An 18,721-nucleotide genomic window follows, 5' to 3' on the forward strand; every position below is an offset into this window, starting at 1 on the left:
CGGCGTATGACATCAAAGTACCGCGAGAGTGATTAAAAAATGCTGCCTGCTGTGCCATGAAAAAAATTTATTGTCCCTTAATAAACTTTGATTAATGCTGTCACGTAACAAATCTGCTTCACAGGTAAAATGAAATAAATTGCTAATTACAACATTGAAATAAAAATGTAAACACTAGAAATAATGGAAATAATTGGGAATTATGTAACAAACAGTAAACATTTCATTTATCTGTTGTAACTTTTGTGTCGTTTTGTTTGCTTGATCCAGAAATCCATCAAGAACGTGCAGTAATCTCAGACAATTTAATCCAGATATTTTAATCAGATCCACAAATTTGTTTGAAGAACCAAATTAGCCAGAGATCAGTTATCAATTAGAAGATCTGGCATCTGTCAAATCATCTCAGATGTTTTCAGATGTACTCAATTAGCAATCATCGCATTCTTGTTTTTCAAACCATATGTATTATCTTAAATATCTAATCAAACCAAAAATTGTGGTTAAAGGATTAATAATGAAAGAAAACAAATGAAGCCAACAGTATTACTCAAGTATTACTTTACATATTTAAATGCTATAGCTGTAAAACATTTGATTTTTGTCTCTTACCTTCGACATTTTGTGCTGGGCTATGTCTGATATTTTCTGTTTCTGTATTAGTTTTAATAGAGCATGTTTCCCTCTCGGTCTTCACCACAGTGCAAGTCTGGTCTTCCTCTTCATTTAATTCTTCTGGTGCAGCAGAGTCTGTGAAAGTTTGATCTCTGGAACATTGCCCAAAAATAGAGCCATATTATTGCTGACCTTAACCTCTCAAGGGTATAACTGTACTGAGATCAGCTCAAGCCTATGACTGGGTGGTGGGTGGTAGGAACAACGCATTTCAGCATTCAATCTCCACAGTCTACTCTAGTGCTGCATCTACACCCTAAAAGTATGTACTCTTTTTGTAAAGAAAAAGTACATACTTTTAAGTGTGTAGCAGAAGAGTAGGCAAGCTTTGGGACATCCTATCATAAAAATGTCATAAAATTGACGTGAAAAAAACCCAAAACCAAATCCTCCTTCAAGGCACAATGGGTTGTGGGCAACGGATCCAAAAATCTACCGGAAATAGTAGGCCATCTGGGGACTTTTGGCATGTAAATGTGTGTAATGGCATCATAAAGGCTGTCAGAGCTAATCTCACAAGCTCCCCGTAGTTGGTAGGGGAAGGAGCAGGTGTTTTTGCAGTAGATCACACATAAGACAGCTGTGAGCACCTCTTTTAACTACAGATGCTCATGCATTCCACTCCCACTTTTCCCCAGGTTAATGTGGAAAGGATGTTGCATGGGTAATGTGTACCTTCCTCTGCTTTGTGAACATGTTGCAAACAGGGTTACACAGCACAAAAGACAGCAAACTATTAAACTATGCTTATATCTAATAAAAATTTTAATTAATTGTGATGGAAGTGGTTTCTGTGATAAAGGGGAGTGAACAGGTGTTAGAAGTTCTACTATAGTTTGGATTTGTTAACCATGTTAAAAGCAAGACTATTTACATAGTGTTGAAATACTGAATACAATACAAACTGAGTCGAGATGCTGAAATAGATCTGCATAAACAGTGACGACACACACCCCACCAATGGAAAAGGCTATTGATAGCTCCAACCTGCAGCAGTATTGACAACTTCATGGTGGAAACATCCATTCAGCAGAATTTTACGATAGCATAAGCTGAAGAGGATCTCTTTCTGAAAGCAACTTTCACCACAGGAAAGCTCACGGGAATGATACTACAAAATCTTTCCATTAGCGTGCATTTCCTCATAATGCATTTGAACTAAACTGGGCTGTACATTCAAACTAGATATTACATTAAATTAAATCATATGCAAATTTCTCTAGTTTTTTAAACTTATTGATTCAAGAAAATATTTTTTATTTTTGCATTTAATAACCTGCTGATTAGCACAGCACAAATTATATTCTATTCCAAATCATTGCTCCTATATGCCAAGGAATAAAAAATCATTTTAGATCAGAATCACCAAATAAATGCATTAGAATATTATTTAAAAATGAATTTTATATATATATATATATATATATATATATATGGCACCAACCAAATATCATATAATGTGAAATTGGTGACACCTGTAACTAATAATGATCCATTACAGGTTCCTCCAACAACTGATTGGTCTAAGGCAATAATCTATTGAACTGTGATTGGTGATCGTTAGAGGCAGGCACTATAAAAAGACCAGTTCAGTAACAGTTCTACATGGGTGTTTAAAAGTATTTCTTTCTTTTTTTTGGTAGTTGGTGTGTTGAGGTTTTTTGACGGTAGTTTTGGCTGGATATGGGTGAAATCACTATGCGAATTTTAAAGTATGTTGTTTTGACTTAGTATATGTATTTGTTAGTTAATGTTTCTACTAATTGCTAAAAAAATTTGTTTTACAGTCTTTCTTGGGCAGTACTCTTAATCCTTGTTCATGACAATATTGTGAATGGTAAGTTTGTTTTCAGTTTACTTGCTGTATTCAAGTGAATTGTCAACACTTTTAATAATACAATTTTTATCTTTTATTATAGCTTATGGCTATAGCTCTGTCACCAATGGAGGCTATCATGGATCTTATAATCCTAAAGTGGATTATGTTGAACTACAAAGTTTCTACAGCCAGTATGATCCAGATGTAGCAGGATTATTCAGGCCCCGGGCTTCCAAGAACATTTATAGTACTGCAGTTAAGGGAGGATATGGTACTGGAAGTCTCAGTTTGCAGACTGGCTCTTCAGGTGGTCCTGTGACAAGTGTAAAACCTGATTCTGACACTAGAAGCCAACTTCAGGAATCTCAAGTTGCTTCAGCTGGAAGTGGCAGTCTTGTTCATGGCTCTGTGGGTAGTGAAGTGAGTGTGGGCATGTCAGGGTATGGTTTTAGTCAGTCAGCTAGTCTTCAAGGCTCTGATGCCATGCCTTCTCCCTTGGTATTGATGCCATTGCAGCAAAGCAATTACTCTGTTCTTAAGCCAGTGCAGCTAACGTCCCAAATTCCACTGCAAACCAGTACTGATCCTGTGGCAATGCCCGTCAGTCAACAGCTAGTGCAGACCGTCTCCCAGTCTGGTGGTCCGCAACCAGCACAAACAAGCTCTGAAACCATGGCCCAGTCCAGTAGCCAACAATTAGCCCAAGCCAGCTCCCAGTCTGCAGTAGACCGTAGACAGCTGCTTAAGCCTCAGAGAGGTAGACCTTTGCAAATTGGCTCCAGGCTTTTTTCAGGTTCCAAGCCAGGTCAGAATCAAAGCTTTGGCTTTTTCATGCCTTTGCAGACAAAAAATGAGTCCATATCACAACCCAGCTACCAAATAGAGCAACATGGAAGTCAGTTAGTCAGTCAGCAACTAGCTGAGTCCAGAGGCCAGTCCATGGTGCAGGCCAGTGGCCAGCAACCAGTACAAGTCATCTATGAAGCTAAACCAAGCAGCCAGCAACTAGCGCAGGCTTTTGGTCTGTCTGTGGTCCAGCCCAGCAGTGAACAACTAGCTCAAGCCAGTTCTCAGTCTGTGTCTCAGCCCAGTGGATTGCAAGACGCACAGGCCAGCTCCCAGTCTGTGCCTCAGCCCAGCAGCCAACAACTCCTACATGCCACTGATCTGTCTCAGCTCAGCAGTCAACCACTGCAAGCCAGTGGCCAGTCTGCAGCCCAGACCTCCAGCCAGCAAGTAGTACAAGCCAGCCAATCTGTCTCCCAGTCCAGTGGCCAGCAACTAGTACAAGCCATCAATGAAGCCATAGCTCAACCAAGCAGCCAGCAACTAGCGCAGGGTTCTGGTCTGTCTGTGGTCCAGCCCAGCAGCCAACAACTTGCTCAAGCCAGTTCTCAGTCTGTGGCTCAGCCCAGTGGACCGCAAGAAGCACAGGCCAGCTTCCAGTCTGTAGCTCAGCCCAGCAGTCAACTAGTGCAAGCCAGTGGCCAGTCTGCAGCCCAGACCTCCAGCCAACAACCAGCACAAGCCAGCTACCAATTTGTGGCCCAGCCTGCTGACCAACAACCAGCACAAGCAAGCTACCAGTCTGTGGCCCAGCCCAGTGTGCTTCAACCAGCACAAGCAAGCTACCAGTCTGTGGCCCAGCCCAGTGTCCAACAACCAGCACAAGCAAGCTACCAGTCTGTGGCCCAACCCAGTGCCCAACAAACAGCACAAGCAAGCTACCAGTCTGTGGCCCAGCCCAGTGCCCAACAACCAGCACAAGCCAGCTACCAGTCTGTGGTCCAGCCCAGTGCCCAACAACCAGCACAAGCCAGCTACCAGTCTGTGGCCCAGCCTAGTGTGCTTCAACCAGTACAAGCCAGCTACCAGTCTGTGGCCCAGCCCAGTGCCCAACAACCAGCACAAGCCAGTTACCAGTCTGTGGCCCAGCCCAGTGTGCTTCAACCAGGACAAGCCAGCTATCAGTCTGTGGCCCAGCCCAGTGTGCTTCAACCAGCACAAGCCAGCTATCAGTCTGTGGCCCAGTCTGCTAAACCAGCTCAAGCCAGTTACCAGTCTGTGGCCCAGCCCAGTATCCAACAACCAGCACAAGCAAGCTACCAGTCTGTGGCCCAGCCCAGTGCCCAACAACCAGCACAAGCCAGCTACCAGTCTGTGGCCCAGCCCAGTGCCCAACAACCAGCACAAGCCAGCTACCAGTCTGTGGCCCAGCCTAGTGTCCTAAAACCAGCTCAAGCCAGTTACCAGTCTGTGGCCCAGCCCAGTGTGCTTCAACCAGGACAAGCCAGCTATCAGTCTGTGGCCCAGCCCAGTGTGCTTCAACCAGCACAAGCCAGCTATCAGTCTGTGGCCCAGTCTGCTAAACCAGCTCAAGCCAGTTACCAGTCTGTGGCCCAGCCCAGTATCCAACAACCAGCACAAGCTAGCTACCAGTCTGTGGCCCAAGGTGGACAACTTTATCAGATTGGGTCTAAGCTTTATTTATGTCAGGAGTTCGTATCGCAGCCCAGTTACCAGCTTGCAGCCCAACCAGGACAGACTAGGTATCAGCCTCCATCCAGACCTAGTTCTCCATCCTTGGCTCAGCGTATAGAGTCTCTTGTTCAGGCCAGTTACCAGGCCCCAGTGAGGACTGGGCAGCCTACCTATGAGTCTATGGTGCAACCCAGCCACCAAGTCCCTCCCAGACCACTGCAATCCACACTCCAGTCTGTTTTCAGACCAGCTCAGCTGCCTGAACAGCCTAGCTACCAGCCTCCAGTGCTTCCAAGCCGACAGCCTCTTGATCCAAAGGTACAACCAAGCTGCTTGCCTCTTGCCAAGCCTGGACCATCCAGTTATGGTTCTGTATTTAAGCCCAGTGGTCAACCTTCTAGGCAAATGCAGCAGCCTTGCTACCAGTCTCTGGCCAAGCCAGGGCAAGAGGTGTATCGGCCCCTAGTGAAACCTATACAATCCAGCTATGGACCCTCAAGCAAGCTGGGAACTCTTGGAGACTACCAGCCTCAAATACTGCCTAGCCGCCAGTCTCTAGGTCAGCCCAGCTACAATTCCCAAGCCATGCCAGTGCAGTCCAAGTACCAGGCACAGTCAAGTTCTGAGAAAGTTTCTCAGTCTGGATACCAGATGTCTTCTATGGCAGGGCAGTCTGGTTCCCAGCCTGAAATGCTGCCTAGCCACCAGTCTCTATCTCAGTCTGGCTACTCATCCCTAGCCATGCCAGTGCAGTCCAGGTACCAGGTACAGTCAAGTTATGAGACCGTCTCTCAGCCTGGATTCCAGACCTCTTCAATGCCTGGGCAATCAAGTTACCAATCTGTATCCAGATCAGGTTCCCAAGCCCTGGAGCAGCCCAGCAATCTCTTTGTCTCAAGCTTTGAGCCTATGTCGCAGTCAGTGCAACCTGGACTTCAGTTTCCAACGCAATTGAATTACCAGTCTGTCACAGGTCAAAATGCTCCTAGACCTGCCCAAAGAAGGCCACATTCATCCAAGAGCATGTTCAGGCTGTTGCAACAATAGCTGACTACCTGTTTTTGGCTGATGTTTGTGTTTTGAAACGTCAATAAAATATCATTAGCAAATGTCTGTCTGGTGTTTTGAAGTGAACTAATTTGTTACTTACCCTTTGTTGGTGGCTGACAAATCTGCAAAGAAATTAGGAGGTGGGGGGGGGGGGGGGGGAAAGTGTGAGCATTTTGCATAGTCAACTAGTTTAACTGGAATAAGTTTCACTAAACAGGTTTACTACTTAAAAAAAACAAAACAAAAAAAAAAACAATGTGCTTACCATCTATCTATAGCAAAGTGTTTATAGCCTTAAGTGTTCTCAATGTAGTTCATTAATTCCTAGTAATAAATGGGTTCTGTAGTGAATATTTAAAGGGATAGCTCACCCAAAAATTGTCACTAATTACTTGCCCTCATGACCTTAAGCTGAAGACCCATTTAACTAGCTGAAACATTTTTAGACTGAACTGAAAACACTTACAGACCGTTTCCTTTGCCTGGAACAGATTTTAATCCAAGTCAGACTGCTACACAACACATTAAATGATTGGTGAAGCAAGATGGGCACACATCATGATATCTCAACTGCACATGAGATCTTGTACCTAAATGTAAACAAACAGCTGGTGCTATTTATCTGTAGTTCCATTTGTGCAGAAAAAAAAGAAAAATCAGGAAAAGTGTGCAGGGTAAAGTTCTGGTTGGAGAGGCAATGTGGACTTTGTTCTCTACACAGAGAATTGGAGGTGAGTAAACTTTGTTAAATTAAGCTATTTTCATGATCGCCGACATCAGTCGCAAATATTAAATGTTTTTAGAAAAATCTTTGTGAGGAGGACTGGCAATGACTGTTTCTTAAATTCTTAGACTAGAATCTTTAGACACAGCAGACTGCACGAATTTAAACACCGACTGTAAACACAGACTGAACGCAACTGTCTCTGACGGCATGATCAGTCTTAAGTATCATGGAAGTCCTCACCGGCCTTCCCAAAAAAAAAAAAAAAACATTATAGACAGCTGCAGCTCATACAGAAAGCTGCTGCCAGGATTCTGAGCAGAACCAGAAAATATGAACATATCCCACCAGTCCTCAGTCTTTATACTGACTTCCAATTACATTTAGGATTGATTTTAAAGTATTATTACTTGTTTATAAATCACTCAATGGCCTATGACCTCAATATGTTGTAGATATGCTCACTGAATATAAACAAACCTTCATTAGGATCACATCAGGTAGAAATACCAAGGGTTCACTCAAAGCACGATGAGTCCACTTTTAGCTATTATGCCAGCCGCAGATGGAACCAGCTTCCAGAAGAGATCAGATGTGCTCCAACAGTAGCCACATTCAAATCCAGACTCAAAACATATCTGTTTAGCTGTGCATTTTGCTGAATGAGCACTGTGCTATGTCTGACTGATTGCACTGTATTTTATTTATGTATCCTATTTTTATTCTAAACTGTTTTAATATATTTTATATCAATTTTTATTCTCAAATTTTATTGTTATTATTTCTTATGCATGCTATTTTTAATTCCTATGCATCTGTTGTAATTATTTTGATTATTTTAATTCCTTCTATGTAAAGCACTTTGAATTTCCATTGTGTATGAAATGTACTATATAAAAAAAACTTGCCTTGCTTCAAAAAGTTCATAAAGAGATCGTAAAACTAATCCGTATGAACTGAGCGGTCCAAATTTTCTGAAGAGACACAATTGCTTTATATGATGAATAGATTGATTTTAGGCTTTAATTCACATATAAACATTCATCAAGTCACACATCAGTTGTGGTAAATGAAAGCTCAAGCATGTTTGCTTGATGTGAAAGAACCAGTGAGGTTCATTTTTGTGTGTTACGCAGCACGTTTGAGCTACAGCAAGAGGTTTGTTTTCACGTCAAGCAGGTTCGGTTGAGTTTCTGTTTATGTTCATTGATCAATGTTTATATGTGAATAAAAGCCAAAATTAAATCTGTTCATCATATAAAGCAATAAAATCTCAATTCATATGGATTCGTTTTACGATCTCTTTATGAACTTTTTGAAGCGCCAAAGTGTCAGCTGCATGGAGGGAGAGAAAGCTCTCAGATTTCATCAAAAAGATCTTCATTTGTGTTCTGAAGATGAACGAAAGTCTTACGGGTTTGGAACACCATGAGTAATTAATGATAGAATTTTTATTTTTGGGTGAACTATCCCTTTAAAGATGTGTGGGAATGACTGAAAATAGAAACGTACTAGTGCTATAAGTACTGGTACACTCCTGACCAGCAGCTGTAACTGTAGTGATGGCTTGAGAGGGATGATCTGTGTGTTTTTCCTGAGTCTCTTCCAATTTGCTTGACTGTGTCTTAGGCTCACTACATTTGCCTGATGTCTCATCTCCAAATACAGTCTTGCCTTTTTGTTTGTCAAACTCATCTTCAAATTTGAATTTCTCTCTTTGCTCATCTTCCTCCACATCCTCCTCCAGCTGCTGATGAGATGAACTTTTGGACATAGGCTCTGTAAAACAAGATGTTATGACAAAATGTTATTCTGTTCATCATGCTATATAAATTTAGAAGGTAGCATCTCATTACTGACCAAATTGGCCTTTGTGCTGTGAATGTGGCACAAAGTCGACAATCATTTGTTAATTTACCAAATGCTTTATCCAAAGTTACTTATGAATGAGGAATGATACAAGTGGAAACCAGAACTGGTGCATGGGTTGTGCAAAGTGTGCGGCAGGGAATTGACAGAGGTGTTAACATGAAAATATTTATATGAACATAAAAAGATTCAACAACTGAGACATAAACTGAACAAATTTCTAAAGCCTAAGACTGGCGTGTGGTAGGAAAGAAGGGAAAGAGTTCAGATGCCATAAGCCCCACATAGTAAGATAACCATACAATATGAGTTTCAGTCTACTCCAGGTTTTAATAGTGCATTTAAGTGCATTTAAATCATCTATTGCCTCCAATGACACGTCATCACACGTTTATATCAATTCACACCACCTTTTACTTAACATTTCAAGAGCAGTGATGCACTTCAAATGCAATAAGGTAAACATGCCAAATGCAAAACTGGAGCAGCTCTGTAACATTATAGGAAGCATGACATACATCCTTTTAACTGCAGTTATTCCATGTAAATGTGTGTAATGGCATCATAAATGCTGGCTGCTATCTCACAAGCTCCTGTAGTTGCTAGGGGAAGGAGCAGGTGTTTTTGCCGTAAATTGCACATACGACAGCTGTTAGCACCTCTTTTAACTGCAGATGCTCATCAGTGTTTTTTGCTTTTCCAGTCCCACTAAACACACTTTTCCCCAGGTAAAAGGTAATGTTTACCTGGGTAATATTTTAGTTTCAGGGAAAACTGGAGCAACCATCATTGTTCCTAAATACTGTACCAGATAACCATCAAAAAGAGAACATCAGATAAATTATCTGTATTTACTGTGGAATTAGTTGCAATTCTCCTCGCTCTGCAGTGGGTGGAGGAAAGAAGGTTGAGAGAGGAGTTATATGTTCAGATTTTATGGCAGTCCAGGAAATCCCTTTGAAATCTGGCCATTCTGATAGCAGACAGGATATTACAGTGCCCGGCCAAAAAAAAGTTGCTGTTTGGATTTTAATAGGAAAATACTTAAGAATCTATGAATGGATCATTATTACAGTGATTATTATGTTTCTAGCATGTTATATGTTTAGCAACGGTTCTTTTAACCCTTAAAGATGGTGTGTGTAGCTTTTCATTTCTTAAACAACCATGTAGGAAGACAGAAGACACATCATGGCCATATTCCAGGATGACAATGTCAAGATTTTCATTGAAAGTTAGCCAAAAAATGATGCACCTCTTGGTGGAAATAACATTTATTTCCATCAAGAGGTGCATCAATTTTTGGTCAAGATCTTGTACTGACAATGCAAGAGGTGAGCACTCTGTGAAGTCTACTCCAGCACATCCCAAAGACTTTCAATGAAATTAAGGTCTGGACTCAGTGGTGCCAATTCATGTGTGAAAATGATTCTTCATGCTCTCTGAACCATTCTTTCACAATTTTAACCCTGAAGAATCTTGACATTGTCATCCTGGAATATGGCCATGATGTACATGGTTGTTTAAGAAATGAAAAGCTGCACACTCCATCTTTAAGGGTTAAAAGAACCGTTGCCAAACATATAACATGCTAGAAACATAATAATCACTGTAATAATGATCCATTCATAGATTCTTAATATTTGTCATTTACAGGTTGTATATCAGAAGAATTTACATCCGATTCCATTGTGTTCCAGCACATGTAGGGGTGGAGGGCAATGAGATAAACAAACGAACAAACGAACAAAGAACTCACTTAAATGCAGTAATGCACGTAGGAGTAAATCAGAAGCCAAGACCTCTATTCGTAAGGCAGCAAATGAAACCTGTCAGGATCTTTGGGAAAGAGACACCTATTTAAGATTCAGGGAAAAGTAGGAAAAGGAGATTGGGTTTCAGATTCAATTATTGATTCAATGTCAAGAATCAATAATTGAATCAATAATTTCTAGACTTCGCATAGGACACACAGGTTGAATGCTAATAATCAATAAGTATCCTACAGGGAAGTGCAATACATGTAATGAACCAAAAACAGTTGAACACATCCTTATACACTGCAAAGCAAATAAAAATGAAACTAGGCCTACTAAAGGAGCTGCAGAAAATGTAAAATTATTGATAAAAAATCTTCTGGTTAAAAATGTGGGAGAATTCCTATGCAACATGTAATCTTGAGATTTTTATAAGAAACAGGAATTGAGTTATGAAAAACAATTATTTTTTTTTATTTTTTTTTTTGAGTAAAATATTTATTTCCCATAGATGCTCCACTCCAGTTCAGTAGGTGCCAGTAATCACCAAAACTGGTTTGCCAACTGCCAATAAATGAAAAAAAAAAAAAAAAAAAGAGAGAAGACCTAATGCACGGATCCTGATTTAAGTATCCGCTGATTAGCACAGCATAAATCATATTCTATTCCAAATCATCACTCCTAAATTCCAAGAAATAATAATAATAATAATAATAATAATAATAATAATTTTAGGTTAGCATCACCAAATTAATGCATTAGAATTTTATTTAAAAATTAAATAAATAATAAAATATATGGCATGAACCATCTGACACCTGAAACAAATAATGATCCATTACAGGTTCCTGCAACAACTGATTGGTCTGAGGCAATAAGCTATTAAGCTGTAATTGGTGATTGTTAGAGGCAGGAACTATAAAAAGACCAGTTCAGTAACAATTTCACATTGTTTGTTAACTTTTTTTCCTTTTTGTAGTTGGTGTGTTGAGGATGGTTAATAGTAGTTTTGGTTGGATATGGGTGATGCTACTATGCAATTTTTAAAGTATGTTGTTTTGAATTCATTTATGTGTTTGTTAGTAAATTTTTCTACCAGTTGCTAAAAATAACTTGTTTTACAGGTTTTTTTTGGTAGTACTCTTAAGCCTTGTTCGTGACAGTACTTCTTCTAATGGTAAGTTTATCCAGTTGAACTATGCAAATGACCTGCCAACACTGTTTTAATGATGCCCTTTGTCTTATTATAGTTTATGGTTATAGCTCTATCACCAATGGAGGCTATCCTGGATATTATAACCCTAAAGTGGATAATGTTAAGCAACAGATTTTCTACAGCTGGTGTGACCCAAATGTAGCACAACCAACCAGGCCCCTGGGTTCCAAGAACACTTATAGCGCTGCAGTTAGGGGAGGATATGGTACTGGAAGCCACAGTTCTCAGACTGGCTCTTTGGGTGAAAAATCTGGTTTTGATTCTGACACTAGAAGCCAGCTTCAGGGACCTCAAGTTGCTTCAGCTGGAAGTGGCAGTCTTGTTTATGGTTCTGTAGGTAGTGCAGCGAGCATGGGCACATCAGGGTATGGTTTAAGTCCGTCCGCTAGTGTTCAAGGCTCTGACACCATGTCTTCTTCCTTGGTCTTGATGCCATTTCAGCAAACCAATGATTCTGTTCCTAAGCCTGTGCAGCTAACTTCGCAAATTTCACTGCAAACCAGCAGTGAGCCTATGGCAAAGCCCATCAGTCAACAGCTAGTGCAGACCATATCCCAGATCAGTGGTGAGCGACTAGCACAATCAGTCTCTGGAACCATACCCCAGTCTAGTGACCAACAACTAGCACAAGCCAGCTCCCAGTCTGCAGTGGACCGTAGGCAGATGCTTAAGCCTCAGAGAGATAGACTTTGGCAAATTGGTTCCAAACTTTTTTCAGTTTCCAGGCCAGTTCAGTATCCAAGCTTTGGCTTTCCCAGGCCTTTGCAGCCAAAAAATGAGTCCATGTCACAACCCAGTTACCAAATAGTGGAACACGAAGGTCAGTTAGTCAGCCAGCAATTAGCTGAGTCCAGTGACCAGTCTGTGGTGCAGGCTAGTGGCCAGCAACCAGTACAAAACCTCTACGAAGCCATAGTTCAACCAAGCGGCCAGCAGCATGCACAGACCAGCGGCCAACAACTAGCTCAAGCCATTTCTCTGTTAGTGTCTCAGCCCAGTGGGCTGCAAGAAGCACAGGCCAGTTCCCAGTCTGTGGTCCAGCCCAGCAACCAGCAACTAGCTCAATCCAGTTCTCAGTCTGTGACTCAGCCCGGTGGACTGCAAGAGGCACAGGCCAGCTCCCAGTCTGTGCCTCAGCCCAGCAGCCAGCAACTCCCACAGGCTGTTAACCTCTCTATGTCTCAGCCTAGCAATCAACCAGTGCAAGCCAGTGGCCAGTCCACAGCCCAGACCTCCAGCCAGCAAGAAGTACAGGCCAGCCAATCTGTCTCCCAGTCCAGTATCCAGCAACCAGCACAGGGTCGCTATGTGCCTATGACTCGGCCCAGTGGCCTGACTATTTTCAAGCCCAAAAAAGGTAGATTTCAGTTTGGCCCCAATGTCTTTTCTAGTACCAGGCCACTTCAGAAACCAAGTTTTAGCTCTGTAGTTCAGTCCAGTAGCCAACAACCAGCACAAGCCAGCTACCAGTCTGTGGCCCAGCCCAGTGGGCTGCAACCAGCACAAGCCAGCTACCAGTCTGTGGCCCAGCCCAGTGTCCAACAACCAGCACAAGCCAGCTACCAGTCTGTGGCCCAGCCCAGTGGGCTGCAACCAGCACAAGCCAGCTACCAGTCTGTGGCCCAGCCCAGTGTCCAACAACCAGCACAAGCCAGCTACCAGTCTGTGGCCCAGCCCAGTGGGCTGCAACCGGCACAAGCCAGCTTCCAGTCTGTGGCCCAGCCCAGTGTCCAACAACCAGCACAAGCCAGCTTCCAGTCTGTTGCCCAGCCCAGTGTCCAACAACCAGCACAAGCCAGCTACCAGTCTGTGGCCCAGCCCAGTGTCCAACAACCAGCACAAGCCAGCTACCAGTCTGTGGCCCAGCCCAGTGTCCAACAACCGGCACAAGCCAGCTACCAGTCTGTGGCCCAGCCCAGTGGGCTGCAACCGGCACAAGCCAGCTACCAGTCTGTGGCCCAGCCCAGTGGGCTGCAACCGGCACAAGCCAGCTACCAGTCTGTGGCCCAGCCCAGTGGGCTGCAACCGGCACAAGCCAGCTACCAGTCTGTGGCCCAGCCCAGTGTCCAACAACCGGCACAAGCCAGCTACCAGTCTGTGGCCCAGCCCAGTGTCCAACAACCGGCACAAGCCAGCTACCAGTCTGTGGCCCAGCCCAGTGTCCAACAACCGGCACAAGCCAGCTACCAGTCTGTGGCCCAGCCCAGTGTCCAACAACCAGCACAAGCCAGCTACCAGTCTGTGGCCCAGCCCAGTGGGCTGCAACCAGCACAAGCCAGCTTCCAGTCTGTGGCCCAGCCCAGTGTCCAGCAACCAGCACAAGCCAGCTACCAGTCTGTGGCCCAGCCCAGTGTCCAACAACCAGCACAAGCCAGCTACCAGTCTGTGGCCCAGCCCAGTGGGCTGCAACCAGCACAAGCCAGCTACCAGTCTGTGGGTCAGCCCAGTGTCCAACAACCAGCACAAGCCAGCTACCAGTCTGTGGGTCAGCCCAGTGTCCTAAAACCAGCTCAAACCAGCTACCAGTCTGTGGCCCAGCCCAGTGGGCTGCAACCAGCACAAGCCAGCTACCAGTCTGTGGCCCAGCCCAGTGTCCTGCAACCAGCACAAGCCAGCTACCAGTCTGTGGGTCAGCCCAGTGTCCTAAAACCAGCTCAAACCAGCTACCCGTCTGTATTCCAGCAAGTTAGGCCGCAGGATGCACAAGCCAGCAGCCAACAGTCTTATGCCAGCTACCAGTCTGCACTCCAGGAGAGTGGACAAACTGTTTTCAAGCCAGTGAAGTCCCAAGGCGGACAACTTTATCAGATTGGCTCCAAGCTTTATTCATGTCAGGAGTTTGTATCGCAGCCCAGTTACCAGCTTGCAGCCCAACCAGGACAGACTAGGTATCAGCCTCCATCCAGACCTAGTTCTCCATCCTTGGCTCAGCGTATCGAGTCTGTTGTACAGGCCAGTTACCAGGCCCCAGTGAAGCCTGGGCAGCCTACCTATGAGTCTGTGGTGCAACCCAGCCACCAAGTCCCTCCCAGACCACTGCAATCCACACTCCAGTCTGTTTTCAGACCAGCTCAGCTGCCTGAACAGCCAAGCTACCAGCCCCTAGTGTTTCCAAGCCGACCGCCTCTTGCTCCAAAGGTACAAACAAGCTTCTTGCCTCTCAGCTACCAGCCTCAAATACTACCTAGCCACCAGTCTTTAGGTCAGTCTGGCTACAATCCTCAAGCCATGCCGGTGCAGTCCAGCTACAAGTCACAGGCAAGTTCTGAAACAGTTTCTCAGTCTGGATACCAGATGTCTTCAATGGCAGGGCAGTCTGGTTTCCAGCCTGAAACTCTGCCCAGCCACCAGTCTCTAGCTCAACACAGCTATTGTCCTGCAGCCATGCCAGTGAAGTCCAGGTACCAGCCCTAGGTGCAGTCAAATTATGAGGCCATCTCTCAGCCTGGATTCCAGACCTCATCAATGCCTAGGCAATCAAATTACCAGTCCGTATCCAGATCAAGTTCCAAAGCCCTGGTGCAGCCCAGCAGTCTCAAGTCTTCAAGCTATGAGTCAATGTCACAGTCAGTGCAACCTACACTTAAGTTTTCAACACCACTGAATTACAGGTCTGTCACAGGTCAAAATGCTCCACCTGCTTGAAGGCAGCATTCAGCCCAGAGCAGGTTCAGGCTCTTGCAACAATAGCTGTTTCATGTTTTTGTGTTTTGAAACTATCAATAAAATCATTGGCAAATGTCTGGTGTTTGAAGTAAACTTTGCCTGTAAACTGGCCTGTAAACAGTGAATTCTCTGATGTGTGGGAATGACTGAAAATAAAAATTTACTAGTGCTATAAGGACTGGTACACTCCACTACATGGCTTGGGATGGATTATCTGTATCCTGAATCTCTTCCACTTTGCTCTTTCACACTGCACAATTTTAGCCCCAATTTTCACTTGCTGACAGATTTTGCAAAATTGCTAACAAATGCCAGAAATTGAAGGCAAATAGGTGCTCATTCATGTGAGTGACAATCACATAGTGTGCATTATCAAAGATGCAATCTGAGAGAATCGACGCGTCAAGACGCCTGTGAAATATTTGGCATGCTAAATATCTGGACATGTCTTTGATTAAAAGTCCTTCTGTGTGAAGTGTGACTGTAAATTACATCAATGACCTACAGCCAATAAGAGAGCAAGATACAGGGCAGCAGGAAGTTCAGGGTTGAGTTATAGACCAGGGGCGTATGCATTAAGTTGCTCAGAGTAAAATTTTAGTCTTAAGTGCGTCAAAATTCTAAGAATGATGTAATTTTACACTTATTCCTAGACTTAGGAACCTTTATGAATCATACTTAAGTGTTAAGACTAGGTCTTAGCTCCTAAATTATTTAGGAGAACAGGAGAGGTCTCCTAACCTAGTTAGGAGTAACAAGATGGCAGCAAAGAAGAAAAGAGACATGCTTTCCAATGTAGACATGATGTATTGGAGTTATATGATGACATGGAGTTGATAAAACAATATAAACTTGATTGGCAATTCTTTATGTAACTGACCTTATAAGAAATAACTATAAATAAATTTAATAAATATTACTTAATTCATATGTTTAATGCATTTTAATACATTTAGTGACTTTGAATAAACTTTTTATAACTTTGAATGTAATAACTTCTTTTACTCTACAAATCAATGCTCTGACTCTGACCTTTTTTTGGTAATTGGAAAAATGCAGCAGTGCACCGGTGATGATTTGGACCCATCAGGTCACAGTAAGCAGGCTCTTCAATAGCACTATTGCTAAACTTACCACACTAAACATAGTGGCCAAAACTGATGTGCAAAGGTTTTTTTTTTTTTTTAAACAACCCTACAATTTTGCTTAAACCTTCAAAATATGAGGAAAATATTTTTTATTTTTATGTTTATATTATTTAAATGTTTTAAAATATGAGGGAAGTATAAAACACTAAACTAAGCAAAGGTATTTTTCAGACAAAATTTTTGGAAAAAACAAAAAGCTCAGAAAAAAGCACACACTGACTACAAAATTTATTGAATGATGGAGAATAAAACATTGCAGTCAAGTTCAACATGATGGCCCATCGTCTGCACTGATAGCCTGGGCAGCTCGGGTGACCCAATTTCTAGTTCCGGCTTGTGGACCTTTCTCGATCCCCCCACCCCTTTGTCTCTCCCACTTCGCTTCTTGTCTACTCACTGTCCAATCATAATAAAAAGGCAAAAATGGCAAAAATAAATCTTTGAAAATAAATAAATAAAAAAGAAAATAATGTCCTGTGGCAGTTGTTTTCACGAGTTCACACGTACAAATGATCGAATATAGTAAAAAAGTAAAAGAGTCCAAGGGGATCGAGGGCTCCAAGCTCAGAATTTAGTTCAAACCCAGAGCCCTCTCTCGTATCCTGGGAATAGTAACCAGCCGAGAGGGTGGGGGAGGGATGTAGAAAACTGTGAGTTAACTATAGGTGAGTTGGCTGTGAATATAGCCTATATATGCCTCTTCTCGAGCTGATTAGGTAGACCATTTGAATGTGCTCCTCCCGAACTTTGTTTATAAAACATAATTTATTGCTTGAATTCTGCAGTCTCTCGAGATGCAGACACGTAAAAGGCTGACAATTAGCTGACCATATATGTTGTACTGTTTCTGAACTTCACAAAATAATAAAAGATACCATGGCACAAGAATTCCTTAGATTTAACACTCTTTAATCCAGACCGAACTCTCTTCCATGTACTCACTCTTGTCTACTTTATGCTCCCTTCTCTAGTCCCATATTTCCCACTAGTGTTCATTCTTTGTAATAACAGTCTATGTAGACACAACAATATACTTGTTTAATTAGTGAAACTTAGCCTACATTTTAGAATCTTTATTTGAACATGGTAACATTTTTTATTTAAAAATCTTTATTTGAATATGACAACATTTTTGTTTTAAATCTTTATTTGAATATGGCAACATGATACCTCGTTCTACAATATTTGATTAAAACTATGATTAAATCACTAGGCTTGTTCGAGATGCATCGGCGCTGCGCAGACCGATCTGTGTATGACATCAAAGTACCACGAGAGCGATTCAAAAGCATAAGAAGTCGTATGCTCTCTAAACGTTCTCGCGGTACTTTGATGTCATATGCCGATCGGCCTGCACAGCATTGATGCATCTCAAACAAAGACCCCTCCCCCATCAGCCAATCACTGTGGGCATAGTAAGCTTGTTGACATATTCCATAGCAACGAGGTCAACGCCACCCTTTCTCTTAGCTTAAGTTTGTCTCAGCAGCTTTGTGAATAGGTTTTAAGAGAAAACTCTTAGCTAAGAGCTTTTACTGCTATTTAGGAGAACTCTTAGTGGTAAGATACAATTTTTTGTGAATATGGCCCCAGGACTATGGCATCTCTCTCCTGGGACCTCATGTATAAAACTCTACATAGATTTCAACCTAAAAGTGTACGTACGCACAAAAGCTAGATTTTGCGTGAGCACAGAAGTTTTCAGATTTATAAAACCAAGCATATGACAGAACCTGCGCCAAATTCTTTTTATAAAACCCAGTCAGCAGAAGATTGTGCGTACACAATCTCCACCCCATCTCCACCCTGAAATAACCATATATGGAGCCTACTATGCATAAAAATGCTAGTGTAAGTAAGGGAGCCTGACCGACACCAGACATGTTTTTTAGATACCCTATTCGTGTCAATTCTGATAAGGCCATTGTGTCCAAGGCCTTCTGTCCCTTACAGTGGACCACAAACACAGTTTCTCCAGCAAACCCACTTCATGTTACACCACACACAATGGCACTCTTGTGATCAGACCTTGGAACAAACTCACAAAGCGTTGTTTCTGCATTCATCACTGAGGAATGCCTGGCTATTTGTTAGATCACAAGTCAAAAGGTCAGTGGTATGTGATGTGAGAAATGGTGGGACCAAGTACTGATGGAGAGAAAGGATTGTGCTGATAACGACAGAACTTGCGACCATAGTTGGCTAACGATGCTTTTGGGAAGTGCACCTGTGAGCTGTGATGTCCAAGACAGCAGATATAGGGAAATATGTTAATTTCACATTTTCAAGAGCCCTTGAAATATAATCAGGGAATAT

General features: G+C 42.7%; 3 protein-coding genes across 11 annotated transcripts in view; 2 read left to right on the top strand and 1 right to left on the bottom strand.

Moving 5' to 3' along the window:
• The window catches only part of arhgef10la (Rho guanine nucleotide exchange factor (GEF) 10-like a), a 136,265-nt gene that overhangs the window by 109,156 nt on the left and 8,388 nt on the right, over positions 1 to 18,721 (bottom strand). For 4 of the 9 annotated variants that reach the window (XM_051911696.1, XM_051911697.1, XM_051911698.1 and 1 more), the window contains exons 2-4: positions 8,262 to 8,528; positions 6,126 to 6,147; positions 613 to 767 (exon numbers count right to left, since the gene is read on the bottom strand). The exons of 1 other annotated variant lie outside the window; for it this stretch is intronic. In XM_051911696.1, the coding sequence (XP_051767656.1) occupies positions 613 to 767; positions 6,126 to 6,147; positions 8,262 to 8,523 (439 nt within the window). In that variant the 5' untranslated portion in view covers positions 8,524 to 8,528. Of the gene's footprint in view, positions 1 to 612; positions 768 to 6,125; positions 6,148 to 8,261; positions 8,529 to 18,721 lie in introns of those variants that run through there. 4 more of the 9 variants (XM_051911705.1, XM_051911704.1, XM_051911700.1 and 1 more) reach the window with 2 other exon arrangements.
• Positions 2,226 to 6,088, top strand: LOC127522107 (titin homolog). Its single transcript, XM_051911706.1, has 3 exons — positions 2,226 to 2,387; positions 2,463 to 2,512; positions 2,595 to 6,088. The coding sequence occupies exons 1-3, from the start codon at positions 2,359 to 2,361 to the stop codon at positions 6,020 to 6,022; spliced, it is 3,507 nt and encodes a 1,168-aa protein (XP_051767666.1). The 5' UTR covers positions 2,226 to 2,358; the 3' UTR covers positions 6,023 to 6,088.
• LOC127522108 (fap1 adhesin-like) lies at positions 11,288 to 15,332 on the top strand. Its single transcript, XM_051911707.1, has 3 exons — positions 11,288 to 11,423; positions 11,500 to 11,552; positions 11,626 to 15,332. The coding sequence occupies exons 1-3, from the start codon at positions 11,395 to 11,397 to the stop codon at positions 15,003 to 15,005; spliced, it is 3,462 nt and encodes a 1,153-aa protein (XP_051767667.1). The 5' UTR covers positions 11,288 to 11,394; the 3' UTR covers positions 15,006 to 15,332.

Source organism: Ctenopharyngodon idella, chromosome 11, assembly GCF_019924925.1.
Source record: "Ctenopharyngodon idella isolate HZGC_01 chromosome 11, HZGC01, whole genome shotgun sequence".
NCBI classification, from domain to species: Eukaryota; Metazoa; Chordata; class Actinopteri; order Cypriniformes; family Xenocyprididae; genus Ctenopharyngodon; species Ctenopharyngodon idella.